The following is a 20,975-nucleotide window of genomic DNA, read 5'->3' on the forward strand; positions in this document are numbered from 1 at the left end:
TCCACCGAGCAGGGAGCCCAATGTGGGGCTCCATCCCAGGACCCTGGGATCATGACCTGAGCTGAAGGCGGACGCTTAATGATTGAGCCACCCAGGTGCCCCAAGGGGCAAAGATTTCTTAATATGTACTCCTTAGTGTACTATTTAGGGAGATGTTAATAGGTATAACCTAAAAAAAGAAGTTCAGGCCCAAATAAATTTGTGAAACCCAGCACATGCCAGTCTACTCTTGGGGATTCTCAGTTGACATTAATGTATTAAAGGCTTCTTGCAAGTTAGATATAGAAAAGCCTGTTTTAGGGCGCCTGTGTGGCTCAGTTGTTTAAGCGACTGCCTTCAGCTCAGGTCATGATCCTGGAGTCCTGGGATCGAGTACTACATCTGGTTCCCTGCTCAGCAGGGGGTCTGCTTCTCCCTCTGACCCTCTTCCCTCTCGTGCTCTCTGTCTCTCATTCTCTTTCTCAAATAAATAAATAAAATCTTAAAAAAAAAAAAAGCCTGTTTTACTTTGTTCAATCCATTGTTTTCATATTTTACTTGACCCTGAACTTCCCCCCACTCCTGCCCAATCTATTAACATTCATTGAGCCATTCACTATTCCATGGAATAGCAGCTTTGGAAACAAGCTTAGAATTTCTGAGTGATTGTAACCTACCTGTCCATCTTCCTACATTCCTCTAGAGTGTGCTGCTTTCCCTAGACCAAATTAATATGAATGCTATCTGAAAGTAAGCTTTCTCCTATATCCAATAGGTACACACTATGCTTGGAAAAAAAATTAGCTTCCAAGAAAGTGTGGCTTTGAACAAGTTACTACCTGAATCAGAGCTTTAATTTGCTTAATCTGTAAAATGAAAGTATGGTATTAAATTAACTCTAAGGAGACCTTCAAGCACTAACATGTTTACAGATCTGGATTGCAACTAAAAGATTCTTTATCATGTTATAGAAAATCAGAATAAATTATTTCTTTTGCATTCATCAGATTTAGAATATTTTTCCTTTTGCTTACTAAGATTAAAATGTTATCAACTGTGTCAGTTTATTGGCTGTCAAGAGAGATTTCTTATGATTCCAGAAACAACCAGGAGAGTGCCAGATCCCAAGCAAGTAGCTCATATTCAGGAGTGGCCTGGGGGAAACCTATCCAGGGTAGAATGAACATGCTAGAGTGGCCAACATAGATCCATTACCATCCTTTCCAGGAAGTGTGAGATCCTCCCAAAGCCAGATAAATTCACAGATGCCTGCATGTCCACACGAACTGTCTTGAAAACTCTGTGTGGTCATAGAACAAGTAAATTTTTGATAGATTTGAAGGACTTATTTATTCTGTTGGCCATAAAACCTCCCTTAATTTTTTTGTATTTATAACAGCTGTTACATTTTCTGTAAATACATATTATTTTGCTGGCAAATCTTTTCATTCCCTCTTCCTTATATATTTTAAAAAATATTTTATGCTCTTGTTCCTTATACCAATGTAATACATCTTCTAGAGTAAATACATTTTAAAATAACAAATAGGTACTTTAGTTTTCCCTCTCTCCATCTTTCCTTTCTCTCCCTCTTTCTTTTTTTTCTCCCTCTTTGTTGAATTGTGTTTTCTTAGAGGTAGTATGATACAGTGTAAAGGGTTCTAGCTATCCTGACCGCTAACTTGCCATACGACCCTTGGCAAGTCACTAATTTCTCTAATAGCCACTTTTCACATTTGTCTAGTGAGGCTGATGAACTAAATGACTTCTGTGGTTCTTCCAACTCTTATATTACATGAGATCTTAGGGTAGAGGACATTCGTGTCGCTTCTATAGGCTTAGACTTAAAAGATCAGATCTTTTAGGCATGTTATTTTGTCCTAAAATTTTATTGTTAAAGCTGCTTTAGATTTTCTAGAATATCTTGATTATAATTAGGTTTCTCATGGTTATGGATACTGATATACTTTCTACTCATTTAAACTAAACTCAACAACTAAACTAAACAAACAAAAAAACCGACTATCCTCTATTAAAACAATGAGGCACATCATTAGAAAGTAACATAGAATGTGTTATTGATGAAATAGAGGTACAACTTGGTGCATTTTTCAGGGTGGTTTTGGGTTTTCTTTGGTGATTACTTAATATTTTACTTTTCTTTTTTTTTTTTTTTAAGATTTTATTTATTTATTTGAGACAGAATGAGAGAGAGAGAGAGCACATGAGAGGGGGGAGGGTCAGAGGGAGAAGCAGACTCCCTGCCGAGCAGGGAGCCCGATGCGGGACTCGATCCCGGGACTCCAGGATCATGACCTGAGCCGAAGGCAGTCGCTTAACCAACTGAGCCACCCAGGCGCCCCGAATATTTTACTTTTCAATTTCAGTTATATTCTCCAAGTTGGCCTATTGATTTTGTATAATGCATTCTCCTTGGCTTCCTATTTTATTATAGCCACCATTTTTTGTACAGAAGGCATATGTGAGCTGGTCATTTATATCTACTTGTTCTAAATGAGCCTGGAAATAGAAAATGTTTGCGATTCAAATTTACATAAATTTAAGACATTTTAAATGATCCTATCAAGAATAGTATAAGCAATTTCATTGTGTTTTTCCTGGGGCAATTTGGGTATACTTTTATTTTTTAAAAGAACCTATAGGATTATCTGTTTTCTTGGTATTTTTGTACTTTTTTCCCCAGAATTCTTACAGTAAAACATATATTTCAGATGCAAACGCTGAGGATCAGATTTAAGTCTAGCCATGTTTTGCCTCAAGTGTTTGCTCTGAGGCAGTTTCCTATTTTCAGTAGGTTGTGTATTGTTCTCCCATCTCCTTAGCAAATTGAAGGAAAGGGAAACAAATCAAATTAGAAGAGCAAATAGTTTATTGTGAGCTCCTGCTATATACAAAGCATGGTGCATACCAGGTGTTTGTAAAACAGTGCTATTTTATAGAGCTCATGAATCTAAGTCCTTAGCATGGCTAAGCATCCTACTCTTGTTACTCAATCTTCTTGTACTCATAGCAAAAGTTGAATAGAGGTCTAAGGAGAAAGTAAGGAAAACAGGTAGGGCTGTGAGATTTTCTACCATATGCTTCTTTTTGTTATTTTTTAAAAGTTAAAGGAAATACATCCTCTTTTTTTTTTCCTAAAGGAAGTACAGAATAACCACACATGCAAAATATCTTTAATTTTTTGGAGATCCATCTAGAGACATACACTTTAAACATGGGGTTATATTCTTTTAGTCTTTTTTCTTTGTCTTTATTATTATAAAAATCAGATCAGTTTTCCACTTACTAAAGTACTGTGAACATTTTCTTATGTCCCTAAATTGTCTTTCCATCTCATCAATTTGTAATGATTTCATACTAATCTACACTGATCTGCATCATAATGTATTTGACTGGTCTCATTGTTTGGGATGTGTAGCGTATTTCTAGGTGTCTGTCTGCTTGTTTGTTGTTTTATCATGTAATTCTGCAGTAATTTTTGTGAATAAATGTATGTGTGCCTCCCCGATAATTCCTTCAGAATACTCCTGAAAAGTGCAAATTTTGTGTCAAACAGTATGGATATTATCAATCTTTTATAACATAGCTATCAACAATCACAAGAATGCACATTTAACATCTTTGCCAACAGAGTATTATTGTTATTTTTCAAGCTTTTCATAATTTTATTTTTAAAAAGTAGTTGTACAGCCTAATTAAAATGGAGGGTTCTTTGCAACCAGTAGTAGCAGTAAGCAGTGTATGAGAAGCGAATCTCTCCAAATAAGTGTATAGTGTTGAATGCCCGCTCTTGACCACTCTAAATAGTAGTTTGTACTGCTTTCCCAATCCATTTGACTATCCATTTTAGTACATAGTATTTCATATGTTGTATTCAAGTGATTTTTTTCTTTCTTACAGTATAGTAAACCAGGGAAAAAATGGAAGGTTATGACTCAGGAATTCATTAATCAGCACACAGTGGAACACAAAGGAAAACAAATCTGTAAATACTTTCTGGAAGGGAGATGTATTAAGGTAAATTTTGGGGGGTATCATAAATCATTTTAACTTCCAAAATAATCTTTAAAATGTAAAGTCTTTTTTGGGGGTGGTTAGTTTGGTTTTTTTTTTCCATTTCTCATACAGTTGTAATAATAAAGCTGGTTCTTCAAAACGTATCTTCAAAGTGTATCTATGGAAATACTGTACATCAGAGCTCATTTAATTATATTCTGGGACAGTAATATAATTTGTTGAACTCAGATTTTATTTAACAAACACATAATGCTACGTGGCAAGTACTGTTCAAAGATTATTAATATTAAATTTTTTAATCTTTACAGCAACCCTATGAAGTAGTTACTGTTATTATCCCCATTTTAAACATGGCCAAACCAAGAGGTTAAATAAGTGCCCACAGTAGCTCAACTAGAAATGATGAGTGCTGGTGGAACCCAGGCAGCAGCCTCTGAGGCCATGCTCCCCGTGCTGCCTCTGCACATAGCCACATCCACTGTCTTGGGCAAGACTTCCAAGGGATTGTTTGAATTATTATTAGATCATTATTTAAACACTGAAGATATGGCCACAATTCCACCATGGAACACCAAAGAAAAAACTCAGTTGTTTCTTTTTTTCTCTTTCTTTCTTTTTTCTCTTTTGTGACAGGGAGATCAGTGTAAATTTGATCATGATGCAGAGTTGGAGAAGAGAAAGGAGATCTGCAAATTTTATTTACAAGGATATTGTACCAAAGGAGAGAACTGCATTTATATGCATAATATCCTTTATTAAAAGGTGTAAATCAAAATATTGAGGTTGTAAAATATTACTGAGGTTTTTCAAAATCCCTAGAAAACCTACTTTGGTTTTAAATTTAAAATAGCTTGTGCTATGTTCATACGATTTTTTTCTCTTAATCTGTCAAAGTGCTGATTACAGTAATAAATTTCCTAAAACCCTACAGGAATTCCCTGAACCGTAAACCACCTGAAGATGGCATATTTTTCAATAAACTTCTGGAATTAGTATTTTCTTTAGAAGTTCAAAATTTGTTTTCAAAATCATGATGTAGCTTGGCTTATAGTTTTCATGTTGGGATATTTGACTTTAACATGACATGTTGAGCCCTTTTGTTTTCTTTATTAATATAAGCTCTTGCTACAAAATTTGTTTGCTCTGTCTACAATTTTTATTGTGGAAAGTAATGGAATTTACATAATTGACATACTATAGTATTTGCTATAACAATTATATTTTTTATTTAAAAATTTTTCTAACTAAATATAGTAAGGAAAATTAAAATCTTTGAATGTTTTGCTATGTAATTGAAATATTTCATCTTAAAAATTAAATTGTCTAAACTGACATGATTGTAAAAAATTCAGTACAATATATAGTAATACAGCCTTATTGACTCAGCACAGTTATGTTTTTGGATTTAAAAATATTAGAGTTTGATTTTACTTCGTCTCTTCCTTAATATTTTTATTTACATGAATTTCCGTGTAAGTTCTATCATAGTGGAGCAAAATGTTACCAAGGAGACAATTGTAAATTTTCACATGATGATCTGACTAAAGAAACAAAGAAACTTTTGGACAAAGTAAGTAATATTTTTGCACTTCAATTATTTGTTAGGTCTCACCACAGATTCATTTGACTTGAATCATATTTTATAAATCGTATTTCATAAAAGTCTGAGAAATCAAGGATTTGTTATTTTATGTTTTAATCTATGAATGTAGTGTGTTAGAAAAGCAGAAATATTGGACTAGGAATTAAGAATCATTCTTACTCTTGTTCTGCCATTAAAAAGCTAATGTACTTTGAGAAATATCCTTTACCACTTTGAACCTCATTATCAAAAATGAGTTAGCACTCTCTGACCATTTTAACTTCAAAATGATATTTTCCTAATAACAAAACTGGTTTATTGAAGTCTTCACAGTTTTTAAATGTAAGGAAGAAAGCTTGTTTTGGAATAGTAATCTTTGCCGATCATTTTTAGGTGTTGAACACTGAAGAAGAAGCCACAAATGAAGATGAACGAGAATTAGAAGAACTTAGAAAACGGGGCATAACTCCTCTTCCCAAACCACCTCCAGGAGTTGGGCTTCTGCCAACCCCACCAGAGCATTTTCCCTTTTCTGATCCTGAAGATGATTTTCAGACCGATCTCTCTGATGATTTCAAGAAAATCCCATCTCTTTTTGAAATAGTTGTAAAACCTACTGTGGATTTAGCACATAAGATTGGGAAGAAGTAAGTTAAAATTTTCAAAAATGGCATCATTTTCCCCCTAAAAGTTCTTATTAAGAAACTAACTTGTATTCCATGTTAATCATATAGTTAAACTTAGATAGAGATAGCAGATACCTGGCATTTACACCGATTGCTCTTCCTGCTTCCTCTTTGTCTCTGCCCTCTGCTGCATGCCATCAGTGCTTCTCTCTATGGAATCCCTAACAGCTTCAGAAACCTCTCCACATAGTAACCCTGAAGGACACTGCCAGGTGGATGACGTTGGCCAATTCATTACGAGGCTACATTCGACATTGATAACATTTTCAAATAGTGGCATTAGCATGTCTCCAGAATATTTGATTCTTTTAGAGAAGTATTTCCTTGGGCTATTAGAGGAAAACCTTTGGGTAAGCTGCATCCAGATTTGCATTTTCTAACAACACCATTCCAGTCCTGCTGCCCTTTCCCAGGGATGTGCCCTTGGGCCTTAAGTCTCATTGTTGATTATTTTAACCCTGAACACTCAGGAAAGCAATGAGATCTCAGCAAATGAGGAACAAGAAATGTCACAGTTAATGTGAACCATTAAAATTATTTCTGTCAAGGTCAAGAAGACAGGTATGTTCACTGTTTGGCTAATATTGTAGATCAGATCCTACCCAATGCAAAAAGAGAAAGACATAGTAGATAAAAGGTTAGAAATGGAGAGGCAGCTCATTATTTGGGCGGTTTCCCTTGGTAAACCTGAAGGAATCAACTGATAAAACTATTAGAAATAGTAATTAAATTAGTAAGATGTCCAGAAAGAAGAACAACAATCAAAATCTAAAGGTCTTTTTATATGCCAGCAGTAATTGATGAGAAATTGAAAAATTGTGTGTTTATATAGTTTATATATAATATGAATTGTCTATATATATAGATTCTATATAATATAAATTGTATATATAAATTGTGTATATATATATACAATTCTAATTTTGTTATATTTTAAAAAAGGTCTGTGGGGGCGCCTGGGTGGCTCAGTCAGTTAAGCAGCTGCCTTCGGCTCAGGTCATGATCCCAGGGTCCTGGGATCGAGCCCCACATCAGGCTCCCTGCTCTGCAGGAAGCCTGCTTCTCCCTCTGCCACTCCCCCTGCTTGTGTTCCCTCTCTCGCTGTGTCTCTCTGTCAAATAACTAAAATCTTTAAAAAAAAAAAAAGGTCTGTGTATGCCTAGAATAATTCTAGGAGAGAACTAATCAAAAAATGTATCTTTGGGTGGCAGGATTAGAGGTGATTCTTACTTATCTTTGTACTTTTCTGTATTTTTCAAAATATCTGTAAGCTTTAGAACAGCTGATGGTGTCAATTAAGACTGTGGGCTAAAATGAAGGCAAGATGCTTATACTGGTGTTTTCATTTAGAGATAATGTAGAATAAACTGCTTCTTAAAAACACATTCTGGGGGCGCCTGGATGGCTCTGTGGGTTAAGCAGCTGCCTTCGGCTTGGGTCATGATCCTGGGGTCTTGGGATCGAGCCCCACATTCTGGCTCCCTGCTCGGCGGAGAGCCTGCTTTTCCCTCTCCCTCTGCCTGCCATTCTGCCTACTTGTGTTCTCTCTCTGTCAAATAAATAAAATCTTTAAAAAAAAAAAAAACAAAAACACATTCTGATATAGAAAAACACACTTAACCAATACATATTTAAAAATATAACATTCTTGTTTGCCTCTTTTCTTTGAGCTAAGAAATATTATTCTTTCTGTCTACAGGCCACCAGCATTTTATAACAGTACCTCACCACCAGGACCACAGTTTCAGGAAAGCAGCCCACATCCTCAACATATCTATAGTTCTGGATCAAGTCCAGGTCCTGGACCTAATATGTCTCAGGGACACAGTAGTCCTGTGATGCACCCGGGCTCCCCCGGACATCATCCATGCGCAGCAGTGCCACTCAGCCCACCTTTGCCACCTGCTCCACCTGGAATTTTAGGTCCTCACAGTCAAGCTGGGGTACTTGTTCAACCAGATGCACCTTTGACACCACCGAGTATGAGTGGTGCTTACCATTGCTCAGGCTTTCCAGAACATATGATGAAAGTACCTAGAGAGAATCACTGTTCTCCAGGTTCCTCATACCTGCAAAGTACTGGTGAAATGCAGCTCAACACCAGTTATGAGTCCCTACAAAACCCAGCTGAATTTTATGATAATTACTATTCACAGCATGCTGTACATAATTTTCAGCCACCCAATAACTCTGGTGGTAAGTTTACCTTTTCAAATAACTCATTTTTAATTTAAAATCTTTGGAGTTCTCCATTTTTCATTAAAAACATGATAAGAATGTGTGTCTTTAATAAAGCTAAGTAAAATGTAATGAAATTGAAGCCATAAAATATATTTTAAATTTAACCAAACATTTGCTACACCAGAACTTTAGATAGCTTTAAAAAAATATTTACAATCGGGCGCCTGCCTTGCTCAGTCGGTTAACCGTCCGAGTCTTGGTTTCAGTTCAGGTCATGATCTCCTGGTCGTGAGACAAGCCCCGCGTCCAGCTCCACGCTCAGCATGGAGTCTGCTTGCCCCTGCCTCTCCCCTCCATGCTCTCTCTCTCTCAAATAAATAATATCTTTAAAAAAATATTTACAATTACATAATTTGGTAATCAAATGTAGTTATTATTAAAGCTTCAATTTCTTATAATTTCTTATAATTCAATTTCTAGTGGAGTTCTGTGCTAAATCAGTGTCTGTGTCTTTCTGTGTTGTGTGTATAGATGGGATGTGGCATGTTGACTTTGCCCAGCATCAGCCAACCATTGTTCAAGACTCCCCTAACCGTGCAAGTGGATCTGACGGCAGCAGCAACACAACAGGCCATGGCCCCCTGCCTGCACCAGGCCTCCTCCCTGCAGTGCAGAGAGCTCTTTTTGTCAGACTTACTCAGAAGTACCAAGAAGATGATGAACCAAGCAGCACCCAACCTCAAAGGGCACCAAGCAGGGAAGAAGGTGTGTCAGGTGTTATGATAGCCTCTTACTTTGGATTACTCAGTTCCTGAAATGCTCTTGAATAGGTTAAAAAATGAGTTCCTCTGAACTATCTATTCTATTTCCAGTTTACCTGGTAGCTTGTGTCTGCTTGGAATTGATTGTGGTTTCCAGTGCCAATAATGCTTTAGTAATTAATTGCAAAGAGTTTGACCTGAAGCAGTGATATCTGAAGCTATAGTGTGAGGCCTGGGCTGAAGTCCTTTTTATGGAAGAAAGAAATAGAATAGGAACCAGACATCTTCCAGTTCAGGAATTTTGACTTCTAGCCCAAGTTTAAAATGATTCAGTTATTAGAGAAGTTTTTATGGGCATAAGCTGTATACTTAAGATTCTACTATATTATGAAGGAATATTATTTTTAATATAAAAGATTATGTGGAAACCTCAAGTTTACCTCAGTGTTTTTGATATCAATAAGTATACAGCAATTAGTTAATTCAGTTAAGGAGAGAAAGCTTAATACATCCAGTTCTTCTTATGAATTACAAAATTGATGTGTTTTCCCACTTTCTTTTTTGCATATATATATATTTTTTTATTAAGTAAATTACATGGCCAACGTGGGGCTTGAACCCATGACCCTGAGACCAAGAGTCTCATGCTCCACCAGCTAAGCCAGCCAGGTGCCCGTTTGCCCACTCTTAAGCATAAAATTTATAAATATGTAAAACTAGATAACATGAGGTAGCTCCAAGCTATTATATAAACATCTGTAGCACTAACTCTTCATTTATTTAACATCACAGGGAAATGAGGGATTCCTAATAAGTTAATTTCCTGTACAATTTGTGTTTGCTCCTTAAAGTGCTAAAACTTAACTTTAAGAAAAAACAATTTTAATGATAATCTTTCTATAAAGTCTTAGAAAAGTTTACATTTTCATAAACAAGAAAATTACAGTTTTTCTGGATTTAAATTTTGTAGTGTAATAATATAATTGGTGATGTTTTATGAAGGTTTTTTCTCCGTATCCAGGAAAAATCTTGAACAGCTAGGTTTTTTTTTTTAATTTAAATTCAATTAATTAACATATAGTGTATTATTAGTTTCAGAAGTAGAGTTTGGTGATTCATCAGTTGTATATAACACCCAGTGCTCATTATATCACGTGCCCTCCTTAATGCCCGTTACCCAGTTACCCTATCCCCCACTTCCCTCCCCTCAGGCAGCCCTCAGTTTGTTTCCTTTGATTAAGAGTCTCTTATGGTTTGTCTCCCTCTCTGATTTCATCTTGTTTTATTTTTCCCTCCCTTCCCCTATGCTCTCCTGTTTTGTTTCTTAAATTCCACATATGAGTGAGATTATATGATAATTGTCTTTCTCTGACTTACTTTGCTTAGCATAATACCCTGTAGTTCATCCATGTCATTGCAAATGGTAAGATTTCATTCTTTTTGATGGCTGAATGATATTCCATGGTGTGTGTGTGTGTGTGTGTACACACACACCATATCTTCTTTATCTATTCATCTGTCGATGGACATCTGGGCTCTTTCCATAGTTTGGCTATTGTGGACATTGCTGCTATGAACATTGGGGTGCAGGTGCCTGTTTGGATCACTACATTTGTATCTTTGGGGTAAATACCTAGTAGTGAACAGCTAGGTTTTTTGTGTGTTTATGTTCATTTTTATAAATTTTAATGCCCTTATAACTTTAATCTGTCCTTTGATAAAAAGCTGATAACTTTCATTTCTTATCTAATATCTCCTTTCCATTTGGCCTATCTCTACTGGTCTGCTTTCCTTCTGTTCTATATTCATTCTCATTCCAAAAAGGATTTAAGATTGCTTATGAAATATATTGATATGAAAGTCAAAATAAAATAGCATCTTCCTTCTGTGGGTCAGATTTGGATCATCTTACCTATTTGGAACAAATAAATTCTGTGAGGAGTGAAATCGCTATGCAGAAATATTTAAAATAATGGCAACAGGTAAAAGTGAATCACTAGTTCAGCTTTGGTCTTCCTGAGGTCAAAGAGAGGAAGAAAAGAGATCTAGTGTCTAGAAGTAGTTTTTTCTGACACTGAAATATGAGTGAAACTTTTTTCCATTGGGTTGGGGTGCCTGGCTGGCTGAGTCAGTGGAACATGAGACTCTTGATGCTTGGGGTTGTGAGTTCGAGTCCCACATTGGATGGAGAGATTACTTAAAAATAAAGTCTTTAAAAACAAAACAAAACTTTTTTCCATTGTGATATATGGTCTATACGATTTTAAACCCCAATTCCACCCTAAATACCAATGCCTGTTTTGTAACTCTGTTCAAGCTAAATGTGTAACACTAAAGTTCCGTGGAGTAGAAACATGTTAGTGAGCAGTGAGAGGAGTTAAATGAGAATATGTCCAATATTCTATTAATCCAAAATATTCTAGGATATATACATATATATGTATGGGAGTGTGTGTGTGTGTGTTTGTGTTACCAATTCAAAGTCAACGTATGTATGTTTTAATGGAAAGGAAGGAGACTCCCTCCTGTAGCATCAGTTTATAATCCCTGCTGTACTACGAGAGAGAACACCTCTTGACAGTTAAGCTTCTTAACAGGGTGTCTAACATACTAGGGTTAAATATAAACCTTCGGGAGTAAGGTCCAAAGTGTTCCCATAAAGTTAAAGTATATAAATTTCAGGATGTTAGTTTTGTTATTTTTACTTTTAAATGTTTAAATAGCTAATAATATATTCGCGTATGTCAAACATCTAAAAATGTAATAAGCTACAAATGAAAAATCTCTTCCTCATCCCTCATTTGCTTGGTTCCCATTGCTTCCTTAACCAGTGCTATTAGTGTTTTGTTTTCTTTCCAGATTCTTAAAAAATATTTCATCCTTGTTATCTTGATAAATCCAGAGTTACAAAGCTTAAGTATTACTTGAATTAAAGAGATCCAAAACATTTTAGCATTCTTTTCCAAGAGTATTTTCTCTTCTTCCCCAACTCTGTCATACCACACACACTCTTGAGTTCCCTTTCGGCCAGTTCGAGTGAAAGGTCCTGACTTCTCCCTGACTGGAAGGATGTTACAGATATTACAATATCACACCTCTTTCTTTATAGAGTATGATGACTAAATTGATCATTGTCATTCCACATCTAATTTTATTCCAGTATTGAAACTCTGGTATTTCTCTGATGCATTTTCTTGAAGTTAGACTATACTTATTCCAGAAGTGCTGTGTGTTTTTTAATTATTTTAATTAAGGTCAAATATGAATGATTCATTCTTTATAATAACTTTTTGTCTGCATTTAGATGATACTGTTAACTGGTATTCAAGTAGTGAAGAGGAAGAAGGAAGCAGTGTGAAGTCAATACTGAAAACATTACAGAAACAAACAGAAACTTTAAGGAATCAGCAACAACCTTCCACAGAGCTCAGCACTCCTACTGACCCAAGACTCGCTAAAGAGAAAAGCAAAGGAAACCAAGTTGTTGACCCTAGACTTAGGACTATCCCAAGGCAAGACATGAGAAAATCTGAATCTACCCCACTGGATCTTAGACTTGCATGGGATCCCAGGAAACTGAGAGGGAATGGAAGCGGTCACGTAGGATCTTCTGTTGGTGGAACAAAGTTTGATTCACATCATGCAAATGCTAGCTCTGTCAAACACAAAAGAGGAGATGATGATGATGAAGATACAGAAAGAGAATTGAGAGAAAAAGCTTTCTTAATACCTTTGGATTCTTCCCCTGGCATAATGCTCCAAGATCCAAGGTCTCAGCTGAGGCAGTTCAGTCACATTAAAATGGATATTATCCTAACCAAACCCAACTTTGCAAAACACATCGTGTGGGCTCCAGAAGACTTACTTCCAGTCCCTTTACCTAAACCTGACCCAGTATCTTCAATCAATTTACCTCTGCCCCCTCTTATAGCTGACCAGAGGCTCAATAGGTTATGGAATACAAAAAGCGATCTTCATCAGAACACAGTGCCCACTGATTCGAAATCAGCAGCCAAAGCCAAAGTGAACACCACAAACAGAGAAGGCTACCTAGAACAATTTGGAGACTTACATAGTTCAGGAAGTAAATTAGGAGATCCTAGGCTGCAAAAAAATTTTGATCCTAGGCTTCATAGACTGCAGAGTACAGAGTCTCACCCAGCTGTTGTGAAGGACTCACATACATTAAAGGCCACCCCTCACTTAGCCAGATCTAACCCTGCTTCGTCACAGCCCTCAGGGGCAGCGACTAGCAGTTCTGGGCCAGGGCCTTTGCCTCCATATGCCCCTAAACTCTCCTCTTCAGCTGGCCTTCCCCTGGGAACTCCAAGTTCAGTTCTTAGTGGCATTAGTTTGTATGACCCTAGGGAGCATGCTTCATCATCTGCATCAGAGCTAGCAACAGAAAATGCAGAGAACCAGAAAAAAAGTGGTGGTTTAAAAAGTAGTGACAAAAATGAGCCTTCTCCTGGAGAAGCAGTCCTGCCACACAAAACCAGTGCAAACGTGGAAGTCGCTGTGGATGGGCTGGCTGATCCCCAGGCAGATATTCTCAGGAGTCCTGGTATGGTTCAGGTCCCAGCAGTGCACAGTCTTCCTATTCAGGCATTAACAGGCTTAATTAGACCCCAGTACAGCGATCCAAGGCAGTCCAGGCAGCCAGGACAGATGAGCCCCACCCCAGAAAGTGATCCCAGTAGAGAACCAGATGACAAATCTCTGAAAGAGGTTTTTAAAACTTTTGATCCAACTGCTTCACCATTTTGTTAGCTATTCTTTTCACTCTGTGACTATTACAGTCCTCTGCTGTTTTGTAACTGGTTTACCTCTATAGTTTATTTATTTTTAAATTATAAATACTTTTCAGCTGCTAGTATCAGAACCACATGAAGTTATATCCTCTAAAGCCTGTGGTATTTTATATAATATTTTTATAACTTTAAGAAACTGTAGTAATTGACATAGAAACCTATATATCATGTTAGCTTCAGTAAAAGTACTTTTATCGTTAATAAACAATCATGAACTTGACACTCTGCCCAAATATATGCCAGTCGTCTTTCATAATCAATGTTTAGATAATGATTACCACTTTTATATGGTTGTTAGTTTCAAGCAATATGATGTACATTACTTTTGAGCAACAGTATTTTGACTAGGATCTTCTCTATTTGTCAACACAGAACTGATTAATATGTAATGCTAACTGCTAACTAAAATGTAAAATGAAGTAAAGAAAACATTTTTAAAATCACAATCAACAGAGCAGTTTGTGTTTAAGGGCATCACTTTTATTAGTATTGGCAATATTATTTGTGTAAATGAAGCATTTGAATGTCATATCTTTTAAAAGTATTTTATTGTATACTGTATCATAGAAGTTGGAGATACATAGATTGTTTTTGCTAAAGTGAAAAATTCCCCAAGTTCTCTAACATTACTTTTTAAATTTAATTTTTCATATTAAATAGTTATGAGTTCTTGCTGTGCTATGTGATGTTTATGTGTTTCAATGTTTTTTGTCTTTAGCAGCATAATTTATATTACTTTTTCAAATGATGTAGCTGCAATAATTGTATTCATCATGACTTTGGAAATTTTTAACAAAATTTTAAAAGATCCAGTGACAGTCTGTAGTGATTATTGCATTGATAATGTTTTAAATGTCCAGGTTCTATATTTTAAATAGCAAGAAAACACAGAGATGGTATAATCAACTGTATATGGCTACCAATAAAGAATCTCTTTCAGATCTCTCCTGACTGGCATTCTGTAACAGAAGAGACTGCCTGGTATTTTAAGTATTTAATGTCCTCATAGTTTGGAAATCTAAACTGATTTAGAAATTGATTTTTATGAAAAATAATTTGTATTCATTCTTGTGTCTTTTGTGCAGTATATAAATAACGGCAGCCCTATTTGTTTTATACATATATTATTTATAATGGAAACTAAGTATTACACTGATATTCATATCTTGAACTGGACATGTGTGACCGTGTTTGCTGGTAATAGCTCCAATAAGTAACTTGAGATGGAGCATTTCACTATAAAAGATAATGAAAGTGAAGGAAATTGGTCCTTGGATGAAAATAGCTATGCTTGAGAAGTGATTTAAAAAATACACGGCAAAATATTTCTGTGGGAACCTAACACTCAGCTAGTATATAATTTAATATTAATGCTTATTTTTCTATTCACTTCTTCATTTTTTTTTTTCTGCTTTGATTCCATGCTTAAATGGGGTTGCAGCTAAGTGAACAGAAACTCTGCTTACCTAAGAAGTCCACTGTGTTCTAAGTGGAAGGACAGTTGTTCAAGGGGATGTGAATTTTTATTATTTATACTTTGGTTCCATTGTTGCCTAAAATGGCTCTGGATAACATTTTTGGGTTAAAAAATGCACTTTAAAGCCGCCATAGAGAGTATTCTCTGCTTTACTGTCCACATGAACTTTTATTAATTTAAGTCAATAAATGGTTAAAACTGACAGAAAAAAGTGTGTGTGTATACACACATACACTTATATACATACATATATATAATACTACTTTATCAGGAAAAAATCAGTAAAATTGCTGCATTTTAGTAATTAAATTGAAATTTTTAGCAAATCTTTAATTCCCTCTTATAATTATATTAAGTAATGATGTTCATATTTTAAATATCATACAAAAAAGATAATTTGGCTTGTTAAAGATCCAAATAGAATCCAAATTCTTTTTTTTTTTTTTTAAAGATTTTATTTATTTATTTGACAGAGACAGCGAGAGAGGGAACACAGCAGAAGGAGTGTGAGAGGGAGAAGCAGGCTTCCCGCGGAGCAGGGAGCCCGATGTGGGACTTGATCCCAGGACCTGGGATCATGACCTGAGCCGAAGGCAGACGCTTAACAACTGAGCCAGCCAGTCGACCCTAGAATCCAAATTCTTAACAGAAGATCCTTTTTGGAAGGAAGAGAAATGTTGAAGGTTTAATTAAAAAGTAAGGTTTAAAAATCATTAATGCAAATTATAATGTCCATTTGCTCCATATTCTTGAGTCCCTATCATATCAGCTAGGGTCCTAGAGGCTATTTTATAAGTGTGGGCATAGTCTCAAATTTAACAATATATGTTATATGAAAATGTTTAAAATAATGAATTTAATTTGTGGTTTTTTTTTTTTAATTTGTGGTCTTTTTTAATCGAGATAACTTTAGCTTAGGGGATAGTCTATTGTATCCTGTCAATTTAGATTATTTTAATCTTCTTTTTTCCTTTTTCTCACCAAAATTTAGTAAGTAGCCATTTTCCCTGATGAATAGGTCTTCTTTAAGATGAATCAGTATTTGTTAGAATCCGTGTAAGTTGATTTACACTAGCACACTGGAAAATACTTTATGTCCCTATTCTTATAAGCCAAACATTTACAAATAACAGAAATAACTTGTGTCCTAAAAGAGTCTGGATGAGACTCATTGATTGAGGTGTAACTTAACTATTCATACTGGTTTGTGACAGAAGGTTTATACCTGTTTACTGTGATGTCAAGTAGAATGGGATATATCAGGGTGTTGAATTGGAATACCTAGGTGATCATAATTTAGTTTGGGCAACTCCTTTCCCACATTTTAATGTTTAGTTTTTGCTCCAAACTCCTGTCTCTGGATCTTTCCCAATTAGGACCTCATTCTGAACCTGAAAGTAAACCAAATATTAGAGTGATTTCAAATTCTGCTTCAGCAATTACATCTGCTTCTGTAGGGACCCTCTGTGTTACCCAGCTGCATGTGCCAAACCCCAGAATTAGGTTGCAAGTGAAACAGCCTAATTATAGGATAATGTTTGCTTAGGTTTCTGTTGTCTTTTAATTTGCCTTAAGGACTAGTTTTCCTTGCTTGTCCTACTTATTTTAAGAGTGAAAGAACTGTTGATTAGTAAAGAAATCCTGTATAAGTGTGCATATAGGCCACTTCGCTGAATTAATTAGAAGAGAAGAAGGAAAGGAGAACTTGGGAGGGCTGGGGGCTTAAAGAGAATAAATTCATATTCTTGTTCTGAATTGTTTTTTTCTCAACGTCCAGTTCCTTATCTGTGAAATGGGTATAATTTTGACTGCTCACAGATTTGATGTAAGGAGTAAATGAATTATTAAAGTATTTTTAAATGTGAAATTGGTTTATAATTTTACGGACATAATCATTACACATTACACTTCCACTAGGGTGCATTAAGCTGTACAAATTCCAAAATAACATGATTTGTATGGCTCACCGATTTTATGTTTTTTCAGATGATATATATTGAAGACACAATAGAATTGCGTGAGAAGTTGTTGTAGAGAATATTAACCCATCAAGTTAGCAATTCCCTTTAACATTTTGTGTGTTGTTAGTAAGACGTAGGACTTTCGTAATTTAGAGCTGTATGGACTTGTAGCGTCTGTTTAAGATCTGACCGCTCTGCCCATTTTATGTAAGTTGGATATTGATGGAGGGTTAAAAATGCTATGACAATCCATATTGCGTGGTGTATTTGCTTCAATTATAGCATGTGTGAGGTGGGCAAAGTGGCAAATTCATTATAAAAGCCATTGGCTCTTAGAAACATTAGAGATGTTTACTCCCACTCCTTAGTATGTATTTCTGCTAGCACATGACATGGAGGTCTTTCTGAGTGACCACTTGCTTGATAAAGATATCATTTTCCTTTGGTTAATGGCAACTTAAAGTTTGGAGGTTCCTAGGGACCTAGATGTGAGGTCTTGTCGAAATCTTTCCAATTGCCCAACACAAAGTCAAGGTAGAGATGTTCTCCCTGAGTTTACCCTTCTGGGCTTGAGGGTTATACCTCGGAGAGGTGGTCTGTGCTGAAGGCACAGACTTGGAGGTGTGGTCTGCAGTCAAGTGGTCCACTGATAGGGCCCCTGAAAACTTCAGGAACTGGGCTTTTGTGAATATCTAAAATAAAGAGTTGTAATTACCTTTTCAGAAATGGGTTGGCAGCACTTGATCATATTTATGGTCAAAAAGTGGGATATATAAGTCATTAGTAAACAAATAAGGCTTAGTTTAGGAAATGTAAGTTTTAACAAAATGTAACCAAACAGGGCTTGAGTGTTTAAAGCTGTCTTCCTCACGTATGTGTTACGATTTAGCATTTATGTAATGCCTTTCCTCCAAGGAGTTTAATGTGATTTACAGAAGCAGTTTCGGTAGCTACCAATCACCAAGTTGCTAGGGTTTTGTTTTTGAGTATGTTATTTATCAGTATCTGCCAGTTGTAACAGAGCCCAAATTAACCTGCTTTTCTTGGAAAGGATACAGACCTAAGAAAGGACTTTAGGTCAACGTCAACATAATATTTAGAATTTCTAATTTTTAAATAAATAAAAAGCACATTTTAAATGGTATTTTATGCTTTTGGAGGCAGGATGGTATGTGCCTCCTTGCTTTGCTGTTTCCCCACAGCAACAAGCCTGGTTCTAGGCACAGGGTGGGTGCTTTGTTAATTGCTTGTTAACTGCTTCCCGACATCCATTAGATTTTGATGTGGTGGAGCCATTCCATGATTATATCCAAGAGTACAATTCAGAAAGTATACCTCTTTTAGTAGACACAAGGCACCTACCTTCTCTCTCTCTCTCTCTCTCTTTTTTTTTTTTTTTGCCTCCCCTGCTCCTCTCCCTACCAAACAATGTGAAGGTAGGGTTATGGCAGCATTTAACTTAGGAGTTAAATGTTTCTACAATAATTCATAACTCTTAAGAATCCTCCAGGTTTACAAGATAACTTTACTCCTTCATGGTGGAAGTTTGATCAATAATTCATTCCTGTAGATCTATGAAGGATTCTTTCTGTAGCCAGAAAGAACTGCATAATCAGAGCCATATTTTTATTTTAAAATACATTTCTCTAATTTCTCTCTTCCTGTTCTCAAAATATCAACCACAATTACGAAGGTATGCCTAACCTAGTGAATTTCCAGTAACGTTTAAATTTTTTTTATCCCAGCACCTTGAATGGTAATTTACCCTTTAAAGTCGTGACTTGGACTCTACATTGGGTCTTGTGTGTTCCTTAATACCTTTCATTAGTCTTTGGAATAGAACAGTCACATGTTACAGTGGGCAAAATCATTGTGGGCATAGATAAAGTCTATTTCTTCAAGATTGTGAATTCTTAAGACTATTGCAGTCTTGTTTATCCTTGAATCTCTTGTTTTTAAAACTTTGAATTTGTCAGAAAAAAGTTAATATATAGCTAACCATAGCATTTTAGAAAAATATTAGCTCTGTGAATTACCAGGCCCCATACTTCCTGGCTCATTATTGATTTTAATGCCTTGGTGAGGGTATTAAAGTTAAGAGGAGCAGTAGAATTTGCATTAGCCAATATTATTTTGTCAGAGGTGTGATATATAGTTTATTTTAAGAGAATTAAATATATAGAGACCCAAATAAAAAAAAAAAAATCTAGCCATGTTGTTTCCAAACCTCCATTATGAGCAATATTTTAGTGTTAGTTGTCAGTGATAGACTATACATTTTATATGCTTTTTTAAATAGAGAAAGTGAAAAATTATAAACTAATCATTATTACAAGAGGTTTTTGTCCACCTCTGTTTTACAGACGTTTGCCCTCCAGTTGTTTGAGAGGAAGTCAAATAAGAGAGGAGAATATCTTTTTCAAGAGGTAGAATGAGATTTCCTTATAAAAGTGACAATCAAGAAGTAGTCATTTGTATACTTACTTGCCAAAGTGTTAAAAAGAATTTTCCTGCCCCTAAATCCCCTGCTCTCCCCCCTGCCCCGCCCCAGGATTCAGAAAGGGCTCAGTATAGATCCAGGTTTCCAGGGCCCAGGTCATTTTGGTTTTAGTCCCGGGCTTCTATGCCTGCACATGGCAAAGGCATTGATAGCACTTGCGTCCTAGGATGCAGTGTGTGTCGGGGGGGGGGGGCAGTGGGGGGGACATTCTGTGTCCAGACTTACGATCATTCATTTTCTATCAGACCCACAAGCACTGTCTGTGGGCTAAAATGTAGGTTAAACCTATTCAGAATGAGGTGGGATTTTAAAGCAAAGCAACAATTTTTAGTGTTTTTATTTCAATCCCCCAAGTTGTATCTCAAATGTTGGGGAAATGCTGCCTTGACTGTTTCACTTTGCAAGGTTTTAGTAGATACCAATTTAGTAAATTAACTGAACTGTTAATCTACTGTCTGTTCAGAAGATACCAGCAGGATATATTTTGCTAAACTGATAAGGACTGACAAATCATTGGGTAAAATCAGGAATATTATTTCTTCTCATTTACTAATAACTTTCCAACTTACGTTCTGTTGTTACAAGTTTCTGTAATTTTTTTCTGTGACACCTTTCTATCGTCTGACTTTAAATAAAAACATTTCTGATAATATCTGTCTGGCGCTGTGTTGCTTTTCTTTAACAGATCTTTATCATTTAAGGACAGAATACAGGGGTGCCTGAGTGGCTCAGTTGGTTGAGCATTCGATTCTTGATTTTGGCTCAGGTCATGATCTCAGGATCCTGAGATCAAGCCCCATGTCGTCTCTGTACTCAGCCAGGAGTCTTCTTGAGATTCTCCCCCACCTCCCCCTGCTCATGCATGCCCTCTTGTGCACACTCTCTCACTCTCTCTAAAATAAATAAATCTAGGGGCACCTGGTTGGCTCAGTTGGTTAAGCATCTGCCTTCGGCTCAGGTCATGATCCCAGGGTCCTGGGATAGAGTCCTGCATCAAGC

General features: G+C 36.1%; 1 protein-coding gene across 6 annotated transcripts in view; it reads left to right on the forward strand.

Annotated features, from left to right (window-relative positions):
- The window catches only part of ZC3H6 (zinc finger CCCH-type containing 6), a 69,373-nt gene extending 48,745 nt beyond the window's left edge, over positions 1-20,628 (forward strand). For all 6 annotated transcript variants that reach the window (XM_045884556.3, XM_054509721.2, XM_045884557.3 and 3 more), the window contains 7 exons: positions 3,901-4,017; positions 4,651-4,762; positions 5,478-5,587; positions 5,993-6,246; positions 7,985-8,481; positions 8,998-9,231; positions 12,532-20,628. In XM_045884556.3, the coding sequence (XP_045740512.1) occupies positions 3,901-4,017; positions 4,651-4,762; positions 5,478-5,587; positions 5,993-6,246; positions 7,985-8,481; positions 8,998-9,231; positions 12,532-13,997 (2,790 nt within the window). In that variant the 3' untranslated portion in view covers positions 13,998-20,628. The remainder of the gene's footprint in view (positions 1-3,900; positions 4,018-4,650; positions 4,763-5,477; positions 5,588-5,992; positions 6,247-7,984; positions 8,482-8,997; positions 9,232-12,531) is intronic.
- The last annotated feature ends 347 nt before the right edge of the window (positions 20,629-20,975 follow it).

Source organism: Mirounga angustirostris, unplaced genomic scaffold (genome assembly GCF_029215605.1).
Source record: "Mirounga angustirostris isolate CCGP_5_RB_7025 unplaced genomic scaffold, mMirAng1.0.hap1 SCAF_10, whole genome shotgun sequence".
Lineage (NCBI taxonomy): Eukaryota > Metazoa > Chordata > Mammalia > Carnivora > Phocidae > Mirounga > Mirounga angustirostris.